This window comes from Misgurnus anguillicaudatus, chromosome 11 (assembly GCF_027580225.2).
Source record: "Misgurnus anguillicaudatus chromosome 11, ASM2758022v2, whole genome shotgun sequence".
NCBI lineage: Eukaryota > Metazoa > Chordata > Actinopteri > Cypriniformes > Cobitidae > Misgurnus > Misgurnus anguillicaudatus.
In genome coordinates, this window is record NC_073347.2 from 21,407,470 (window position 1) to 21,428,558 (window position 21,089).

The 21,089-nt window shown below is 38.8% G+C and overlaps 2 protein-coding genes across 4 annotated transcripts in view; one reads left to right on the forward strand and one right to left on the reverse strand.

Moving 5' to 3' along the window:
- Window positions 1-15,718, reverse strand: part of ccdc85a (coiled-coil domain containing 85A) — a 34,331-nt gene extending 18,613 nt beyond the window's left edge. Inside the window, exons 1-2 of one of the 3 annotated variants that reach the window (XR_008635110.2) lie at window positions 15,060-15,718; window positions 12,764-14,230 (exon numbers count right to left, since the gene is read on the reverse strand). Coding sequence is in view for 2 of the 3 variants with exons in the window: in XM_055170220.2 (XP_055026195.2) it covers window positions 13,243-14,230; window positions 15,060-15,290 (1,219 nt within the window). In the remaining variant the exon portion in view is untranslated. The remainder of the gene's footprint in view (window positions 1-12,763; window positions 14,231-15,059) is intronic. The other 2 variants (XM_055170221.2, XM_055170220.2) reach the window with 2 other exon arrangements.
- Window positions 15,719-18,866: 3,148 nt separating this feature from the next.
- soul2 (heme-binding protein soul2) lies at window positions 18,867-20,246 on the forward strand. The gene is made up of 4 exons (XM_055170219.2): window positions 18,867-19,048; window positions 19,146-19,272; window positions 19,492-19,660; window positions 19,759-20,246. Exons 1-4 carry the CDS (start codon window positions 18,914-18,916, stop codon window positions 19,931-19,933), a joined length of 606 nt encoding a protein of 201 aa, XP_055026194.1. The 5' UTR covers window positions 18,867-18,913; the 3' UTR covers window positions 19,934-20,246.
- Window positions 20,247-21,089: the final 843 nt, after the last annotated feature.

Here is a 21,089-nt window from a genome sequence, read left to right on the forward strand (position 1 = left end):
TCATAAAGCCCGCCTCCCCATGTTATTCAATGGGACTTGAGACCAACTAAAAATTTAATTACACTTCAATTATCTTTTTTCTGAAGCTGGTTTCTGTCATTTACTGTAGTTTTTATCACGCTGATGTAAATTCAAATGTTTGTTTTTAAAATAAGTTTGTGTTTATTTAGTTATTTAATGATATTAAAACAGTGGTATCGCGTAATATGAGAGCGTGGGCGAGGCCTTGATTTCGCGGCTTTACTTCCTGCTCACTACTGCGCAGGACTGGTCCCGAAAACTCTACTGCGCAGACTCAAGAGCCAAGATGTCAGCGCCGTATCGGGAAACTGGCGGCTTCACTTTTCACCAATGGAAGAGAGCAAACAGGCGTCGTCCATCTTTTTTTTACAGTCTATGGTCTATGTAGACATTATGAAACTACTGTATGGCTTTCTGTAAAGCTGCTTTAAATGTATTTGCATTGTACAAAGCAAAAGGCCTACTGTATAGAAATAATTGTGATGTGACTTAAAGACAAATGCACTGAGCTGGACGCAAAGCATGCAAGTCACATTGTAATTAAAACTGAATTAAGGGCAAAACTATTCAATTCGCAATGAACCAGCAAGACAACACTGTACAAAAAACTGAATAAGGTACTGTATGCATGATAACATCAAGAACAGGAGGAGTTTAAAGGTGCATTGTGTAATTTTTAGAAGGATCTCTTGACAGAAATGCAAAATAATATACAAACTATTTTATCAGGGGTGTATAATGACCTTTCATAATGAACCGTTATGTGTTTACTACCTTAGAACGAGACCTTTTTATGTACATACAAAGAGGGTCCCCTTACATGGAAGTCGCCATTTTGTGCCACCATTTTTCTACAGAAGCCCTTAAAGGAACAGTATGTAAGAAATGTATATCAATTAATCATAAAATGGCCCTGATTGGTCACTAGACATTAAGAAATCATTTTCATTTCAAATACTTATATCACTGACAACAGGGGTATGGCCAGGATATTGTCATTTAAAAAGTGGAGTTGCAGCCCTCAACTGATGTTTGTGTTGTCATTTTGTGTATTGCCCACTAGTTGTGTGATTGCAGTACCAGTTTTAGCCACAAGTTTTGTGATTGCAATACCAGTTTTGGCCACAATCCTACATACTGTTCCTTTAACGGACAATTTTTTTTTACTAAGTTGTCTCCGACAATTACATGTTTGTCCGGTTGCAGCTACCGTAGCTTCTCTATGTGTTTCAAAAGCAAGGGCTGAGCAGTGGACTAAGCTGTTGGTTGTAATTCACAACCTCACCGCTAGATGCTGCTAATGTTTACACACTGCACCTTTAATCCACAAGCAGGTCATCATATATCATGCACTTGCAAGCTGTAAGGGTATATTTCATAACTTCTGGCTTTATCTCCCTGACATGTCTGAGCATTTCACTGATGGATCTGCATTTCCTCATTATCTGCTGTCAGCACATGCATTCATCTTGCTGTCTTAATACTTACATCAATCACTTTATCTTAATTATTACTGAAAACTGAGATTGCTCATGTTTCTGTAGTTTGACTGGTAGAGGAGCACTACAACAACAACAAGTATAGGTTCAAGTCCCACGTAATGCATGGACTAACAAAATGCTTACCCCTAAAGCATTGTAGCCCCTTATGGAACGGCTGAAATTCCACAAGGGGGCGTATTTGTTCCTCAGACGTTGCACAATAAACCTGACATCCGAATATATTCATTATAAATCGTGAATGAAAGGTGAGATTCGAACGAATGTCCGTTAGTGAACTAATTGTATACAGTATTTATATCGTAATTCAGTCAGAAACGTCAAGAGTGTGAGATGAACAAATCGTTTTGGATTAAAAGGCTTGGATATTCCATTTCCTTGGACTTTGGGGGATTATGAACAATTAGTTTTGGACAATTTCACAGAAGTGGATAAAGGGAAGATTTTGAAGGTAACTAAATATCCTAAATCGTGCCGCCCGGTTCAGGTAACTAACAACTAGATTACAGTTTTATGACTGCTAAAAATCATATTATGCTTTGTGTGTGTGCTTAATGGAATCCCTAAAGTCTAAGCTTTTCAACGAAGTGCTGCATGACCGTATATTTTGAAGATTTAATGCTTCAAAGTTACAATGACGTTTATGCAGCCTCACGTGCAAGGGAAGGGGTGTACCGTGTACGGCACAGTGTTCCTTATCAGGTTAATCACTTCAAATCAAGTATATAATCAAGTTTATAAGTGTAAATATATGCTCAGTGGGGAAATTGTGTTACCTCTCTGTAGTCACGTCATACTGTAATGTATGACCCAAAGTTTTTTTTACCTAATGTAAATATCATTCTGTGAAAATAACCTTCATATCTTCAATATTGATCAAATAAGGCCATGTCAAAGATTGAAATCAATGTGAAATCAAACATTGATGCTCCAAATCACATAGATTAGGAGACTTCACAGGCAGGGTCACATGACACAAACACTAGCCACTAGTACCTTTCCTTGACACTGTCAAAGGTCAACAGAGTATCGAAGAAAAGAGTGTCAAGCATATTTTCCACTAATTGGATTTTATTCCACTAGAGCTGTAATGAGATCTCATTTTCTCAGCATTTCCAGCGTGTGGAAATTACCCATGGATCATTTCTAAGAAACCATTTTAAGACCTTTCAACTTGACAGCCTCATCCTCTCTGCATGAATCTTTTCTATTTCTTTAAAACAGGATAATGGTGGGTTAAATCTGACCCCGTGGGGTAGGAGCTGGCCTGTGCGTTCCTGGATGAGTGCATATATTAGGTAAAAGCGTAGCAGGGGTCCTGACAACAGCACACCTTCGTGTTGTCTCTTTCCCAATGGCAATAAGTGCTTTCTACCTTACGCCTAAAGGCAACAGGAAGATAAACGAGGATTCTGGTTAGAGAGCAAGCTGGCTACATCCTCTCTGCATGAATTTCGAATGTCTTACATAATCGTTCGATGCTACCGGGCAGTGCACAGGCTAGTATTGGCAGAGATAGCACTGGGTTGCTTTTGAAACACAAGGCTTTTGTTAGCACACTTAAACATCTTCCTGGGTATAGGAGAGATACTGTAAAGGGATGTGACTGTAATAATGTGTAATTTCCACTGAGATAAATTAATTGAAATATATTTTGTTTTCGGTTAAAGTATCAACAAAATTTAAACTGAAGTAATATTTTATGGTAAAAATAATATGCTAATAAGGTTGTATTTGTTAACGTTAAGATTAGGGTTAATGTATGCACTAACATGAACTAATAATGAACAACATAGTACAACATGCATAAGTAAATAGAGTGGAGCTTTTACACTTCAAAAGGTTCACAACAGTGCCCTAAAAAAACGAAAGTGACTATGGAGCAGTTTTCAGGACAGGGCTTATCCGACACAAGACTGACATGACACCTTCATAATCATGACATGACACGTGCTATAAACATAAAGGAGATTATATGTCATTTTTAATGCAAAGATGACATTGTTTGAGATGTCTTTGTTATGACAGCTTGACATAAACCAATACATAACTTGTCATAAATCTGTCATAAACATGACATAGCAGAAAAATTGCCAAACTTAAAGGGATACTTCACCCAAAAATGAAAATTCTGTCATCATTTACTCACTCTAATGTTGTTACAAACTTGTATAAATTTCTTTGCCCTGATGATATTTTGAGAAATGTTTGTAACCAACCATTCGTGGACCCCATTCACTTCCATAGTATTCTTTTTTCATACTATTTTCTGACAACGAAGAAAAAACGAATTTAAAACTATTTAGTGCTATTCCCTTAATGCCAAGCACTAAAGCCGAGTGAAATTAAAGGGGAAAAGAATCACAATCAAATTTACAGCATTTGTGAATGTCTTTACAACATATTACAAACTGTCGATAATAATACAGTAAAATGCTCAACAGACCTTAGTCAGACTAAAGACGATGTCTTTGTTATGACAACTTGACATTAACCAATACATCTTAACTTGTCATGACAACTTGACATTACCCAGACCACATAACTGACCACTCTTTACCAGTGATGCAAATTGAGTTTGTCATTAAAAGTGTTAAAATTGAGGAATTAAGTGCTGAATATTTTTCTTGACCTCAACTACAGTGGTACAAATATAATTTGTCATTAAAATGTCATTAAGTGTTAATAATACTCTGTCAAATAGTTTTATAACAGCATCATAAATATTTTTCTTGACCTCAACTACAGTGGTACAAATATAATATGTCATTAAAGGAACACGCCCAGATTTGGGGAATTAAGCTTATTCACTGTATCCCCCAGAGTTAGATAAGTCTATACATACCTTTCTCATCTCTGTGCGTGCTGTAACTCTGTCTGACACAGCCCCTGCTAGCTTAGCTTAGCACAAAGACTGGAAGTGAATGGCTCCAGCTAGCAAACTGCTCCCAATAAGTGACAAAATAATGGGAACATTTTCCTATTTCTGTGTTGTGATTTGTATAGTCACACCGTGTACAAATAACAAGGTGATATGAGACACAGCGATCTTTTAACCGTATACATACTGGGAACTATATTCTCAGAAGACGAAGCACTGCTACTGGGGGGAGTGATTTGCACAACTCTGACCGAACTCGAGCAAATCCACTCCACCCATGTAGCAGTGCTTTGTCTTCAGAGAATATAGTTCCCAGTATGTATACTGTTAAAATTGCCGTGTCTCATATCACCTTGTTATTTGTACACAGTGCGACTATACAAATCACAACACATAAATAGGAAAATGTTCGCGTTATTTTGTCACTTATTGGGAGCAGTTTGCTAGCTGGAGCCATTCACTTCCAGTCTTTGTGCTAAGCTAAGCTAGCAGGGGCTGCGTCAGACAGAGTTACAGCATGCACGAAGATGAGAAAGGTATGTATAGACTTATCTAACTCTGGGGGATACAGTGAATAAGCTTAATTCCCAAAATCTGGGTGTGTTCCTTTAAGTGTTAATACTCTGTCATATAGTTTTGTAGAAGCATCATAAATATTCTTCATTTCATCATGTTTTTTTTTATTTCCCTACAGGTGTTAGAGAAATAAAACCAATCATTCAATAATAATATTAATAATAATAATTAAAAGTAATAAAATTATATTTTATTGCATTTGGAGACAGATTAACCTAAAATGAAATGAAACCATGTAGTGTTCCATATCACTGCAAGAACTGTTCATTACATTAAATTAATTAAGTGTTTTGTTCGTTTTTTCTTCTTTGTCAGAAAATAGTAGGAAAAAAGAATACCATGGAAGTTCATGGGGTCCACAAATGGTTGGTTACAAACATTTCTCAAAATATCATCAGAACAAAGAAATTTATACAGGTTTGTAACAACATTAGAGTGAGTAAATGATGACATAATTTTCATTTTTGGGTGAAGTATCCCTTTAAGTTTGATAATTATTCTGCTATGTAATGTGTATGACAGATTTATGACAAGTTATGGATTTGTTTATGTCAAGCTGTCATAACAAAGACATCTCAAACAATGTCATCTTTGCAATAAAAATGACATATAATCTCCTTTATGTTTATAGCACATGTCATGTCATGATTATGAAGGTGTCATGTCAGTCTTGTGAACACCCCTTCAAGTAAAGTGTTTCCTTTTGTTTTTTGTAAGGTATGTTTAAAAAAAACTACTTATATGTCCTAATATAACTAAGGTCTAGTCTTAATCTAAACCCTGTCTGAGAAACTGAAAAATGAATTTCAGTCTGTTTCTCACCTATACCCAGAGGCGGACAGAGTACACAGCTTCAGTACTTGAGTAAAAGTACAGTTACCCCTTGCTAAATTTTACTCAAGTAAAAGTAAAAGTACTATAGTCAGATGTCTACTTAAGTAAAAGTACAAAAGTACTTGTTTTTAAAAGTACTTGAGTATCAAGAGTACAAGAGTAAATTTTCTAAATGTTGCATTACTACTGCCACAGTGCACGTTGAACCACATGAGATGATTGACAGCTGTACAGCAAATGATAGAGCTCTGAGCTCTGAGGTCAAATCTGAAGCAAATCAGGAAGAGGAGACATAAATTGCTCTGTTCACTGTTTGAGCTCTTCAGATCGCATAAATCAGTGGAAAATTAATAGAAATGTTATTCTGTAAGACTAAATATTTTACTAACATGTGATAATTAATCATTATTTCCCCAAATATGCTCACCATTGTACTAATAGCCCTGGCGGATTCTGTATATTTTATCTATTTGAACACAAATAAACCGGAGAAGACGAGAATAAATGTTTTACGGATGATGATTTCTATTCAAAATAACGAGCGTTACAGATTCATTATTATGGACTCCTGGCATAAATTAAGAAATTAATGTTACTGCAAACCAGTTTAATCATAAACAGTGGTCAAATGTTGAAGCTGGAGTCTTAAACCTGTCTTGTGATGCTGAGTTTGTCCAGATCAAGTAAGAGTGTGATGTTTTGAAGAGTAATTCATTTTGAACAACAATAATCCGGGCTCACCAGTGATTCCGGCCGCTGAAGTTTTGTTTTGGTAAACACAGCAAACACTTGAAAAGAAAACTATCATTAACTTGTTCAGAAAATTTAAATAGTCTGGCGAGGTGGAGCCACGGGTTGACACATTCCCAGAATGGACCTGCTGCGTCTTCATCCATTGTTCCGTGAGTGGTTTCGTCTCTTTTCTAAATCTGACCATAGTTACTTTGGTGGAAAGCTGAAGGTGATTGCTGATAGGCTGTCCCAATCAGTTGCGCCTGCACAATCCAATCACGTTTAAGAGAGGGAAACAACAAATTGAGGGTTTCTGATATTTTTATTTTTTCCTTTTTTTTAAGAAAAAGTAACTTGTACTTACGGTTATGGATAGAAATGTAGTGGAGTAAAGAGTAAAATATTTGCCTCTCAAATGTACTTGAGTAAAGTCATGAGTACTCCAAAAAAATGATACTCGAGTAAAGTACAGATCCCTCAAAATTGTACTTAAGTACTGTACTCAAGTAAATGTACTCCGTTACTGTCCGGCTCTGCCTATACCTACCATACAGCATGTTTTTGTTACTCTTGCCATATACAGAATCATGAGCGTCAGACCACTTTTATAGGATTTTCGCATCCTTCTTAAGCTTACAGTAAAAGCTTCAGTGCCAATTCACTGTAACAGCTTTGTGTGTTTTTTTTGTTCCACGAATAAACAGTCACACAGGTTTGTAACAACAAATGATAAAAGGGTTTTCATCCTTGAGAGTACTATTCCCTTAATGCCAAAAACTAAAGCCGAGGGAAATTAAAGGGGAAAAGAATCACAATCAAATTTACAGCATTTGCGAATGTCACTACAACTTATTACAAACTGTCGATATTAATAGAGTAAAATTATGCTCAACAGACCTTAGTCAGACTAAACAGCGTGTTAAGTTGCATGAGAACATGGCCGTGAGTGACAGAAATGCTGTTTATGGGTTTTACAAATGTGTACCTTGCTGCCGATCGCTCAGCCGGCTAGACATACAGGCAATCTCTTCACACTTGCAGAAACCCTGAATCAATTACTCACTCGTGCACTAATGAGGGATCGATAAACATTGTAGCTCTCCACTTCTCGCGGTGAGTTCACCTATTTACCCCTAGAAATCTTCTCATCAGCTTCATTTTAACACTGCGTGAAGCACATTGGATTATTGCATGTCAAAGTCTGCATGAAAATGAAAAGATTACGCAATTAGCAACCGCACACAGTGATCACAGGGGAAATAAATCGCTGTCTGTTTGGAACGCAGCTTAGCAGGATTAGAATTTTTCATTAAAGCATAAAACAAGCAGACAGTCATTAATTATGGCAGAGCATTTTAAAAAAGTCATTGGCCAGGTCACAAAGAGCTGAGTAGATTTAATTTAGTACCAGGCTTTTGAGAACCGTTACACAATTCCTAGTCCACAGTTACAGAGCGAAAACAGCCGACTAATGTGTGCCCCAAACCCTATCTCTTGAGAAATGAAGAAAGACCAATTAAATTCCACTTAAAAGGCAATGCAAGCAATTATAAATGTATTTCCCTTTTCAATTCAAAATAGCTCTAAATTAAATTACAGCAAAGGTCCAAAACCATGTACCACCACATCAGCCTGAAACTACGACAAAAGCTCACAAAGCGTGAAGCGTGAATAGCAGGCATTGCTCGTTCTGTCGCATTACCAATGCAAATGCAGCCGAGCTACAGCAATATTCATTATTTACACATCGCATTGACAGACGCTTAGACAGAATGACTTCCCAATACTGAGCCCAAGGGACACTGCGAGAGATCTGCTATGAAGCAGATTTACAGGAAAGCAGAAATAGGTCATAGAGATAAAGATAGAAAGAGGTGGATCAAGGTCAAATATTGTGTCCTCTGTGGAAAAGGAAAAGGGTTGAGCTGGTGGGTTACCCTGCAGCTGTATGAACAGGGCAGCGAGAGGATGTGACCAAATAAGAGCAGATGTGATTCTGTGGCAGGCAAGTACAAAATGGATTACATTCAGTACAGTGTTTTATCATACAAGCTTTCAGGTATGACTAGCTTGACAAATTAAATGTGACCCAGTGTGTGAAAACCCAGCAAAATTACATAAAATCATCCTACATGATATAAAGAACATTGTGTGAAAATATAGCCTTGGTATATTTAATATTGACTGAGTAAGATCATGTCAAAGATTGAAATCAAACTTTGATATTTCAAATCACATAACTGGATTATAAGACTTTAGCCTGGATTTCACAGACAGGGTCACACATTACAAATCATCCAAACCTTTAGAAACATCCAAAAGTTTATGTCTATAATCCAATTAAGCTTAAAGACACTTATTGTTCTTATCAGAAATTAATTATCAATTAAATTCCTGCTGCCCTAAATTTACTGTAAGCTTCAAATGACTTTCCTTGAATTTGCACATTTAAACTAATAAATCATACTGCTTGTAGCCGTTATGTTACTGATATTATTACATCTAATAATCAAAAAATCATTATAATGTAGCCTAAGGCAAATAACATTTATTTCTGCATTTATCACAACTCTAAAAGGGAAACTCCACTTTTTTGAAAATATGCTCATTTTTCAGCTCCTCTAGAGTTAAATATTTGATTCTTACCATTTTGGAATCCATTCAGCTGATCTCCGGGTCTGGCGCTACCACTTATAGCATAGCTTAGCATAATCCATTGAATCTGATTAGACCATTAGCATCGTGCTCAAACATGTCCAAAGAGATTTAATATTTTTCCTATGTAAAACTTGACTCTTCTGTAGTTACATTGTGTACTAAGACCAACGGAAAATTAAAAGTGGTGATTTTATAGGCAGATATGGCTGGGAGCTGTACTCTCATTCTGGCGTGGTGATCAGGGACTTTGCTGCTGTAACATGGCTGCAGCAGGCGTAGTGATATTACGCACTGCCCAAAAATAGTCCCATTAGTACCTTTCAATAACAGGGGACTATTTTGGGGCACTGCGTAATATCATATATTTCATTATTTTTAGCGTGATGCTAATGGTTTAATCAGATTCAATGGATTGTGCTAAGCAATGCTAAAAGTGGTACCGCCAGACCCGGAGATCAGCTGAATGGAATCCTGTCTAGGGGAACTGGAAAATGAGCATATTTTCAATAAAAGTGGAGTGTCCCTTTAAGAAATCCAAGGGATTGCGACAAAAACAGTAGCCAATGAGATTTGTATATACATAGATTTGTTCTGATTTGTATATACTGTACCATATCTACTTTGAAAATTTAATATTCAAACACTTAAAATGGAATTAGATTTGTACTGTAATTCACTAAATATGATGCTGCAAACAAGTGGCTTAAGTAAATAAGCACCTTCTTAAATAGACTTAAGTAAAGCACCAAAGCTAAAAAGATGAGTGCTAGTGGACCACAGGACACAATGCAGTAAGGGGGGAAAAGAAAATTCCGACTGTCAAAACCTTCTTAAGGGATAATCCAGGCTGGCTGGCCACAGACAACATAGATAAATTGTAATTCCATGCTCAAAATGTAAGCATGCGATTTTGGTAAAGAGGACAGTAGCACGAGGAAAGGGGTTCAGAAAAATAGTGAATTTACTGTTTTGTAAATGCGTATTAAAGGCTTATTGACATTGAGGGGTTTATGAATCTCCACTGAAATGAGAAATGAGATCCTGGAGCAGATATAAATGATAAACAGATAGAGAAGTGAAGATATGCACCAACCTCCACCATCAGTGGGATAATTAAAGGGCTTGTTCAATTAATATTTTGTCATCATTTACTCACTCTCATGTTGTTACAAAATAAAAAATGTATCTGTTCTGATTAACACGACAAAAGATATTTTAAGGAATATTTGCAACCAAACTGATCATGAGCCCCATTCACTTCCATAGTACAGTAGGATAAAAGAATACCATGGAATTGAATGGGGCTCATGAACGGTTTTGTTACAAACATTCCTCAAATTAGAGAGAGAAAGAGAGAGAGAAAGAGACAGAGAGAGAGTACAATGGCTTATTCTTTCTTCATTAGCTGGTAGTGTCAGAAGACATTAGGGAGCAGCAGGCCAAGTACAGGCTGTCTGGCACACAAAGCTTGCATCTAAGACCTCTGTGCACTCAGATAAGAAGTACACCACAGAACATAAGGCAAACTTTTACCTTCAAACTCAACTATCTATCACAGGGGTAGGCAACGTCGGTCCTGGAGTGCCGATGTCCTGCAGAGTTTAGCTCCAGCTCTAATCAAACACATCTGAACATCTAATCAATGTCTAAAGAGTCACCTGAAAACTACAGGTAGGCAAGGTTTTATCAGGGTGGGAGCTAAAATCTGCAGGACGTCGGCACTCCATGATCAACCTTGCCTACCCCTGATCTATCATATAGGAAGGGTACCGTTTTACCATTTCACCTCTACAATCTTGTAACGGCATTTCACAGCATCCTTCCACCTAAAAAACAGCACTTTATAGTTCGGCATGCCAGTCTCTTGTAGGCACCCATGGCTGAATTTCAGGTCTGCAATCTTAGGTGTTAATTAGCAGCTGTTATTTTCCTATTAAACGCAGCGTAAGGTAAATAGTTCACAATTTCGGGAAGTGTCCCACAGCCACACGGCTCAGCACTTTTCCCCCCACAGAAATCATAAGCAGCCTATAGCTGGAGAGAATGTTACACATCAAGAGATATTCTTCTCTTCTGCAGATATTCTTCAACTCGTTGTTTGCCCTTCAATTACATTCACTGCATTTTTTTTCTTTTTAGTCTGCCAGCTTTTACTAACAAAGCCATTATCTGTCTTTTCAAGCAAACTAATGAAGTGGTAGGACATCTCAGCGTCCCAATAAGGTGCTAGTTACATAAATGGCGCTTTTCCATTGCATAGTACCCCATGGTTTGGTTTGGGTCAGGTCGGGTCAGCTCACTTTGGCTTGGTTAGCTTTTCCATCGAGTTTGGTAACACTTTGGAGTGGGAGGGATTATAAGCGTGTCATTAGATTTGCGCTGCCTACTGCTGTGACATCATGTGAGAGCGTCGATGTACATTCCCATACATTCATTTATTTCTCAGTCCGCCACAAATTTAAAATTGACCACCACAAATAGATATTTGCACATCGCGTTTATCACTACCTCTGTATCACATGACAGTTACTGTCTGTACAGACACCTGTGGCTTTGGTTAACACGCTCCGCTGAGACTCATTTAAGTTGCATTTAAGCATATATGCAGACGGACGCATCGCGAATGTGCCGCCACAAACTGCAAGTCTGGAAAAAAACTGTTATGGTGTCCCTGATTCTAATCTGTGGATGTTTTTCATCACTAAAAGGGAGTTTGGGAACTTACAGCAAAGCACAGATGACAACAGGTTTACCCGAGACAAGCTAGCATAAAGGTAAAGCTAATCTTTTACATTATAGCAATCATGCTGGTAGTGAAGATTCTCTCAGACCTTTAAGTGATCTACAGTGTTTTCGCGTCACGTTTTGGTATCAGCTCGGGTTGCTTGGAACCACGACCGATGTGGTACTTAAAAAAAGTATTGGGTACTACGTACTGCACCCAGTGGAAAAACTCCCAAAAGTAAGCTGACCCAAACCAAACCGTGGGGTACTATGCACTGGAAAAGCGCCATAAGAGTAGTGTTCTATAAGCATACATAGATTTAAATTAGTATAAAGCTACACATCACCAAACACGGACTCAACTAAAACAACAATTTTCATACTACAATAAACTTCAAATCAAATCTCACAGAAACGGCAGGAAACATCACCCAAGGGATGCTATAAAGTGAAGAGACCATGCAGTGATCTGTGCCAGCACTTTGTGGTGTGTTGAAAGACAATATCCCTGTGTGTGTGTGCGCGTGTGTGTATGCATGTTAGTTTTTACCTTTGCAGAGGTGTTTATGAGCCTTCGACTGAGTGTTAAAAGGTATAAACTGCATCCAAGGTGTTAAGTTTTGTATGCATAGTCGCATGTGTCTATGTGTGCGTGTAATTCAAGAGCATTGGTGTGTGTTGCAGTCCTCAGCTTATATGCACATTTGAATACATTCCAAGAAGATCACCATGAAGGTGGGGCTTGTGAGAACACAAAAAAAGGGTCTTGATAGATAAATCCAATATGAATGGCCTTATCTTAGCTCTCTTTCTGCTCACACTGTTCCACTTCACTCACCTTGGTGCATATGGTAAATACAATGGTGTCCACTCCTGGTCCTGGTGGGAAACACTGTCTTCTGGCTTTTGCTGGGCATTTTGGTCTTTGATTCATTACAGTGTCCCCTCAGCTGGGTTCCAGAGCATAAAAATGACTTCAGAGGCACAGGCTGATTGATAGGAGGCAGCTAAAGCCTGCCAAAAATTATAACCCAAGAGTACCAAGACTGGACACCACCGACCTTTACCAGAGATGTGATGTTCTGCTCTAGCCAGAAACTAAAACTAGATCTTCTCATTGACTCTCCTGAACTGAGCAAAGACAAACTAAACTAAATGCAGATCATAGATGGCTTAATGGCATGGTTTAGTGCCTGGCTGAGAATTGCCTTGCTGGCAATGATGCACCCTCTGTGATTAAGGACGGCATGTGGTGTGTTCAATGGGAACTCCATGTATTTCACTGTGGGTGCTAGAGCAGGCTCCAGTCGGACCCACCATTCATACCGCTATAGATGTTCCGATGATGAGGGGACATCTCTTCTCCGCCCGGCCTCTTCTGTGCCACCTCTCGGCCAGGGCTGCCAAATTTCCCGTGCTCGTGGCTGGCACCGTAGGAGTGCCGTAACATCTCGGGGCTCCCAGAAATGACACGGCCCTTCTGGAGGTGTTCTGGTGTCCCTGATAGAATCTGTTTGGGCTCCGGACTCCCGCACACACTACCAATGCTTCCCCGGTGCTTTCGGTAAAGGTCAGAATTGCCAGACGGCTGAGAAGACACCAGCAGGTGTTTCGAGAACTGCTCTGGGCTGCCTCTGGAAAGATTCTTTCCAAGTTTCTCGGGACTGAGCCCCCTCAGGCCCCTGTGGTCTGGACTGGAGAAGGACCCACAGCGAGAGCGGCACACCTGGGGAAAAGTATGCGCTGTGTACTCCTGGCTGGTGCTATGTCTGCGGCCTACGTGCTCAGAACTTTGTGCCTCCTCCCCAGAGCCTGGCTTATGCAGGTGGTCAGGACTACCTCCAGTGGGGCCGCCCAACAGCTGCTGCTTATGAGTGAGATGGTCAGGGCTGTCAGTGCTGCCCGCGCTGGAGGTACTGCTCCCATCACCCACATCTCTAAGGAGTCCAGGCCCAGGACCACTGGCGTGAGACAGGCTGCTCTGGCTATCGATTGAATTCCTGCAGCCGGCTGGACCCCCGGTACCCGCTGACCCAACAGTACTTCCAGAGCTCTTCTCCTCATCCAGCATGAGGCACAACTCCCTCAGTTCCAGGTTCTCCTTCACCACCTCCTCCTGCCGCTGCTCCAACTCCTTCAGCTTCTGCAGGTACAATGTGACTTCCTTACGCATGATTCCTGCGCTGTAACGGCCCAGCCGCTGCCACTCCCTCGACACCTTTTTCCCTTTCTGTCGATCGTCATCCAGAAAGCAGCAGAGATCCCTCAGCTCCTGGTTGTCTTCTTGCAGCTTCTGATTCACCTCCTGGAATAATAAATAAAGTCTCAACACTGATGTCTAAGCAGGCAAAGAGTGATTGATAAGAGTGTTCCTGCATTAGTACATAAAGGTCATGGGTTCAAACCCCAGCGAGCACACATACCGATTTAAAATGAACCTTGAATGCACTATTAGTCACTTTTGATAAAAGCCTCAGCCAAATACATAATAGTAAATGTATGATAAAAGTGAATTTCGGTAAACACTGCTGCACAGTGTAGGTTAAGAAGGTTGAGATGTTCTCCAGCCTTTCAAACCAAACTTGATATACATAAATGTGTAGTTTGTAGGGAACCACACAACACAATCTGCAGTAATTCTCATAGGAAATTCATTCAATTGTATTTATATAATGCTTTTTAACATTGTTGCATCAATGCAGCTAAAAAAATAATCTATTTTAATAATATTTTATGATTATTTTGTTTTATGATATTGTGATATATATGACATTATGATATTTTATGAAAAATGTTACATTTTATTTAAAATAGGCCACATTTGACACTCTGTATGAACCTCCTAACAAGATCATATAATGATATTAAAGTTGAAATCATGTTTGCAGTATGCCCATCATGCTCCTTGGGAATTTAAAATGGCCTATTATTATGCAAAATCAAACAATATGCAATATGATTTCGTATCACAATATCATATTTTTTGTAATAATATTTTTTACAAAAAATAGACAATAAATATGACAACTAGCTAAGCATTAAACAACAATGCGTTTTCTGATTATTAAAACAAGAGAAATGCATGTTTAACGCAGTCGCCCACTCCCTGTCACCTGGAGCTCGGATTGCTTTACCTTCAGCCCTCGGATCTCGTTCAGGTGCTGCTGAAGCCTGCGGTTCACCTCTCGGATGAGATTGCTGTGGTCCACTATAGCGCTCATTTTCTCGGCTTCGGCTCTTCGCAGCCGGCGTACCAGCTCCTCCTTGCTCCATTTCATAAGCTCATCATCCGTAAGTTTGCAAAGATCCTCTGACGGACCTTCTGCGCTTTTGGACTGCAGCTGAGACTGGACCGGCTTCTCCATTCCCCCGAGTAACTTATCTAAATCCTTGGCTATAAAGCAAATCACAGACAAGCCGTCCGAATCCTGCGTTGGCACTTTTCCGAAATCCCTCTCGATATTATCGAATTGTTGAGAGTAACATTTTAAGGAGAACTCTCCTGGCCATGCTGTCTCCTTGAAAGGCAGGGATCCACCCGGTGCCGGTGAATACTTTCTCCTCCTTATGCACTTACTCTACAGGGGGAAGCTCTGTCTGTCTCTATAGGAGAGACGCGTGCTCTGTTCTCGGGTCTGTCCGTTAGCATGCTGTCCACCTCAGTGTGGTGCTGAACCTGTGTCCGTTGTGCGCGCGAGGAAAGCGCACGGATTGTCGCGTCAGAGCGAAGAGTGTGTGACAGCAACCATTTGAAATTGGCCGACTGATCTCTCTCTCTCTCTCTCTCTCTCTCTCTCTCTCTCTCTCTCTCTCTCTCTCTCTCTCTCTCTCATTCTACGTTCACTCACACGCCCCCTTTTATCCTGGCGACAGGTGACTTTTTGTTATGGGGCGCCACCTGGTGCAAAGGACTTTTAGTCCACGTTTAACATTAAAAAATGATTATTATTGTTATTAATAATAATAGTACAGAATTGTAGCCATTAATTATAGGTCGTTACAATATAAGCCTGGAAATTAAGATATTTATTCATTTGTTTAATTATTTTTAGTTTGTAACATGGACACTCTTAAAAATAAAGGGGTTAAAAGGGTTTGAAGAACCTTTATCCACTATCATCTGTGTAACCAAAAGGCTGTCTGTGGATATTAAAGGATCTTTATGGAACCATACAGCTTGAAAAATAACCTTTTAGGAACTTCTATCGAGGTGAATATATGGACAATCCAGGGTTAATGGTCTGTGTAGGCTGACCTGAAAAACAACACAGAGAGTTCAGTTTACAGGAAACAACTCTGTTTAGGAAAATGAGTTGCTACCTGTACAGTACTTTAAATTTGCCTAAAGAAGTGGGTCAGTACACAGTCTGTCACATGTTCAGAATAACTGCTTTTAAAAGCAAAGGCTTCCGTTTTGTTGTTTATGTCATTTTATTATCTACTGTAGGCTCTTTTGAATCAACACTTTTCTTTAAACTCATGTTTTAACAATAAATAGTGTATGAATGTTTAGTAAGGATAGAGTTCTTTCACTGAACATCCAAAATGTTATCATAGAAAGTAAAACATCCCTAAAATTAATAGGTAGAAAGACATTTTTGTACACTGTCAGACAGCATATTTTATCTGGGCCAGTACCCTTTAAGGAAATACAGGTTTTGACCTAAAAAGTTCATATTAGTACCTCAGAGGTACACATTGGTACCTCAAAGTGCATATTGATACTAAATGTATACTTATTTGTATCTAATGGTACATATTAGGACATTTATAAAGGGTACTTTCCCATTTACAGCTGAGGTACATACACTCACCTAAAGGATTATTAGGAACACCATACTACTGTGTTTGACCCCCTTTCGCCTTCAGAGCTGCCTTAATTCTACGTGGCATTGATTCAAGAAGGTGCTGAAAGCATTCTTTAGAAATGTTGGCCCATATTGATAGGACAGCATCTTGCAGTTGATGGAGATTTGTGTGATGCACATCCAGTGCACGAAGCTCCCATCTCACCACATCCAAAAGATGCTCTATTGGGTTGAGATCTGGTGACTATGGGGGCCATTTTAGTACAGTAAACTCATTGTCATGTTCAAGAAACCAATTTGAAATGATTCGAGCTTTGTGACATGATGCATTATCCTGCTGGAAATAGCCATCAGAGGATAAGTACATGGTGGTCATGAAGGGATGTACATATTCAGAAACAATGTTCAGGCTGTGGCATTTAAACGATGCCCAATTGGCACTAAGGGGCCTAAAGTGTGCCAAGAAAACATCCCCCACACCATTGCACCACCATCACCAGCCTGCACAGTGGTAACAAGGCATGATTGATCCATGTTCTCATTCTGTTTACGCCAAATTCTAACTCTATCATCTGAATGTCTCAACAGAAATCGAGACTCATCAGACCAGGCAACATTTTTCCGGTCTTCAACTGTCCAATTTTGGTGAGCTTGTGCAAATTGCAGCCTCTTTTTCCTATTTGTAGTGGATATGAGTGGTACCCGGTGGGGTCTTCTGCTGTTGTAGCCCATCTGCCTCAAGCTTGTGCGTGTTGTGGCTTCACAAATGCTTTGCTGCATACCTCGGTTGTAAGTTATTTCAGTTAAAGTTGCTCTTCTATCAGTTTGAATCAGTCGGCCAATTCTCCTCTGACCTCTAGCATCAACAAGGCATTTTCGCACACAGGACTGCCACTTACTGGATGTTTTTCCCTTTTCACACCATTCTTTGTAAACCCTAGAAATTGTTGTGCGTGATAATCCCAGTAACTGAGCAGATTGTGAACAACCATGTCATGCTCAAAATTGCTTAAATCACTTTTCTTTCCCTTTCTGACATTCAGTTTGGAGTTCAAGAGATTGTCTTGACCAGGACCACACCCCTAAATGCATTAAAGCAACTGCCATGTGATTGGTTGATTAGATAATTGAATTAATGAGAAATTCAACAGGTGTTCCTAATAATCCTTTAGGTGAGTGTATTTTGACCCTTAGGTTTTGTTTTTGTTTTTGGACAGTGTGCAATTCTCAGATTTCGAAACCAGTTCTCTTTTTCTGGTATGTTTAAAAATGTGGACAGGAATGCACACTGTACCTATAAATTGTTTTGATCAGCTGAAAAGAAATTAAAGCATACAGTGTAGAAATGTTATTTTCAACCCAGCGTTGGGCCAAAAAGGGACAGACCCAACCCACTGGGTTTTAATTTAACCTATGCTGGGATGTTTCAACCCAGAATGTTATGGTTTGTTCCTTCCAATGTTGAGTTCAGTATTTTTGTATGTTGTGTGTATGTTTGACAAACCAAATTTTATGAATTTATGAAGCGATGTAGTCATGTTTATCCCACTGAAGTCTCTTTCAAAGCAACTCCCTGTCCATCTCCTGCCTGTTTTCACCCGTTATCTCCCTCAAGACTACATTACCCATAATCCTCCACGCTTCCTCACCTGTTTCATGTTTGTTATCATCCCCACCTGCCAGTCATCATCTTATTCCAACTCCATTTATGTTCCTGTTACCGTGAGCATTCTATGTTGTACATAAAGTGTGTTACCTGCCTGCCTGTCTGTTGCTGCATTTATTATTAAAGTTTATCGGTTTCCTTGTTCCTCCATGTATCCCATCAACTTCCTAACTTCCTCACATTTGCTAACAACTTTAGCATGTTGATCTTTTTGCATGCTGATTACACTTTCATTTTACAATTAGTACTTGAAGAACTGGTTTGAAGTGTTTGATGGACGTATTCCGGTTGAGCTGCTTAGCACAACACTTTATTGTCTTATTAAAGCTCTCCACTTTCTTTTTCATTTTTCAAACTGTGATGATTTCAGTTAACATAAGCTATTAAGCGAGTGTTTGCTGCTGTTTATAGTCATGTGAGTTCATAGGGGGAGGTAAGTTAACTAATTTTGAGGGGAGTGTCTTAAACGCTAAACACTAGCAACCTGTGATAAGATCTGTCAGCTTGTAACACAATGGCGAAGACTCCAGTTTCATTTTTTGGTCTCCTGGTTGTACTTATAGTTTTCCCAGGTTCAGGATGTTGGGAAGCTCCTGGGTTTTGTCGTGGGTACGAATGTCCCGTGTATACTCTTGTACAGGAAAACAATGTAGGTATTAAATGTCTATTTTGGTTGGAATATTTTATATTTTGTATGCTGTGTACATTTGAAGAGACTGTATTGTGTGTATATTCCAATGTAACAGGGATTTGAGGAGCGCAACTACGACACCAGTTACTGGATTACCACTGATGTTGCGAGCACCAGTAAAGATGATGTAGCAACTGGATTTTGGAAACTTTATTACTTCAATAAAGGGGAAAACAAAGAAAGTGAGTCATCAGTTCAAAAAAGACATTCTGTAAAATGTATTTAAAGGGCTCCCTTTTGAACATTTTTGAAACCTATTCGATTTAGGATAAGCATATAAGTTGATCAGTTAAAACATTTATTATTCCATTGTCATGTTTTAAATTGAATACAGATTTGCTATCCGTTTTTCTTTTCCCAGTTTTTTGGAATTAACCCTGTATCTTTATTATGCTTCTCAGAGAAGGAGATTGTAATGACCCGACCCGTGCTGGTCACCGTGAAGGAAGCTGATGGTACGGGGGAAAAACAGGTGTCTATTTCACTATATCAATCTGACTCGGACATTCCTGCGCCCAACGACGAAACCATCAGAATAACAATGGTGCCAGGCGGTACTGTCTACGTCAGGTGGGTATTTTTTTTTTAAAGGATCAGATCATTAAACACTTTGTTAATGATTTGGTTTCTTAAAGTTAATTTTGTCATTTCTCTGCTGGTCATAACAGGTCATTTGGGGGCTTCGCAGAATATGAGGATGGTATAAATGAGGTTAATAGTCTCAAAGAGGAACTTAGGGCTGCTGGAAAGCAGTTTGTTGAAAACGGGTTTGATGCAGCTGGTTACGATGCACCATGGGACTTAATATACAGGCACAATGAAGTTTGGCTCCATGCAGCTTGAGCATTTACAGACTAAGATATTATAGCCACCATATTCTGTTTTTCAATCTTCTTTCACACAATGTAGTTTCTTTTTCCTTTTTAAACTTTTACGTAGGAGTTATATATTGGACATTTACTAAAAAATATATTGTTGCATTAAGGTTTCATTTATATGCATTATATGTGTAGATGCTCTTTGTATTTTACATGCTATACTTGACAGAGCTATTAACTGGAATGTAAATCTGCAGCCATATAAAAATTATATTGAGTCTGATTAAACAAAAAAATAAGTGAAAATTATATTTCTAAATTCCAATATAAATTGTTAATGAAATAAAACATTTGAGTTCTTCCTTAAATGCTTTTAAAACAGTTAATTCTAAAACATGTATATATACTTATGCATTTGGCAGACATTTTTGTACTTACAAGCTATACATTTTTCAGTATTTATCAGTATTTGTGTTCCCTGGTTTCGCAATGCTCTACCACTGAGCTATACAGGAACAAATGTCATGCATGCTTATATTGTATGTCTATTTTAAAATAATTCACTCATTTGACTCATAACTTGTGCATAATGCATAATAGGCCTATGCTAAACTTGTCTTAACCTAAAATTACTTCTCAGCAACAAAACTGGTTGTTGCCTCAGATTCCACAAAATGCATGAAGAGAAACAGGTTAAGGAATGATCAGTATGAGGATACTACAAACATTTTGTTCATTTTATCTGGCATCTCATTAACTTTCATTGTGACCTCAACCAGTTAAACTGGTCTAACCATAACACTTCCTTCATTGTAGGTTGTTGTTATAATATGGCGATTAAGGAGTTTTATTTTAAAAAGTTCAGTGCCTCATTTACTTATTTGGCCTAGTTTTATCCAAAGTGAAAGTGAAACCTGAGATGATCTTATTTTCCAGATAAAAATCTATACAATTTAATCTTAACTTTAAAAAGAGTCCTGTAATACTTTTACTAAAACAGCTATGGAGGTTTTTAAGCTATAGGAACCACCAGCTTCCCATGCATAACATGTTTGTAATTGCTGTAAGGTTCTTTCAGTTTACGTAGTAAATTACAAATGCAGAAAGCATGTGGTTTCTAACGACATTTTTGTCATTTGCAGAATGGTGCTTTTAACCCATTTACTCCTAAAACGCTTAAA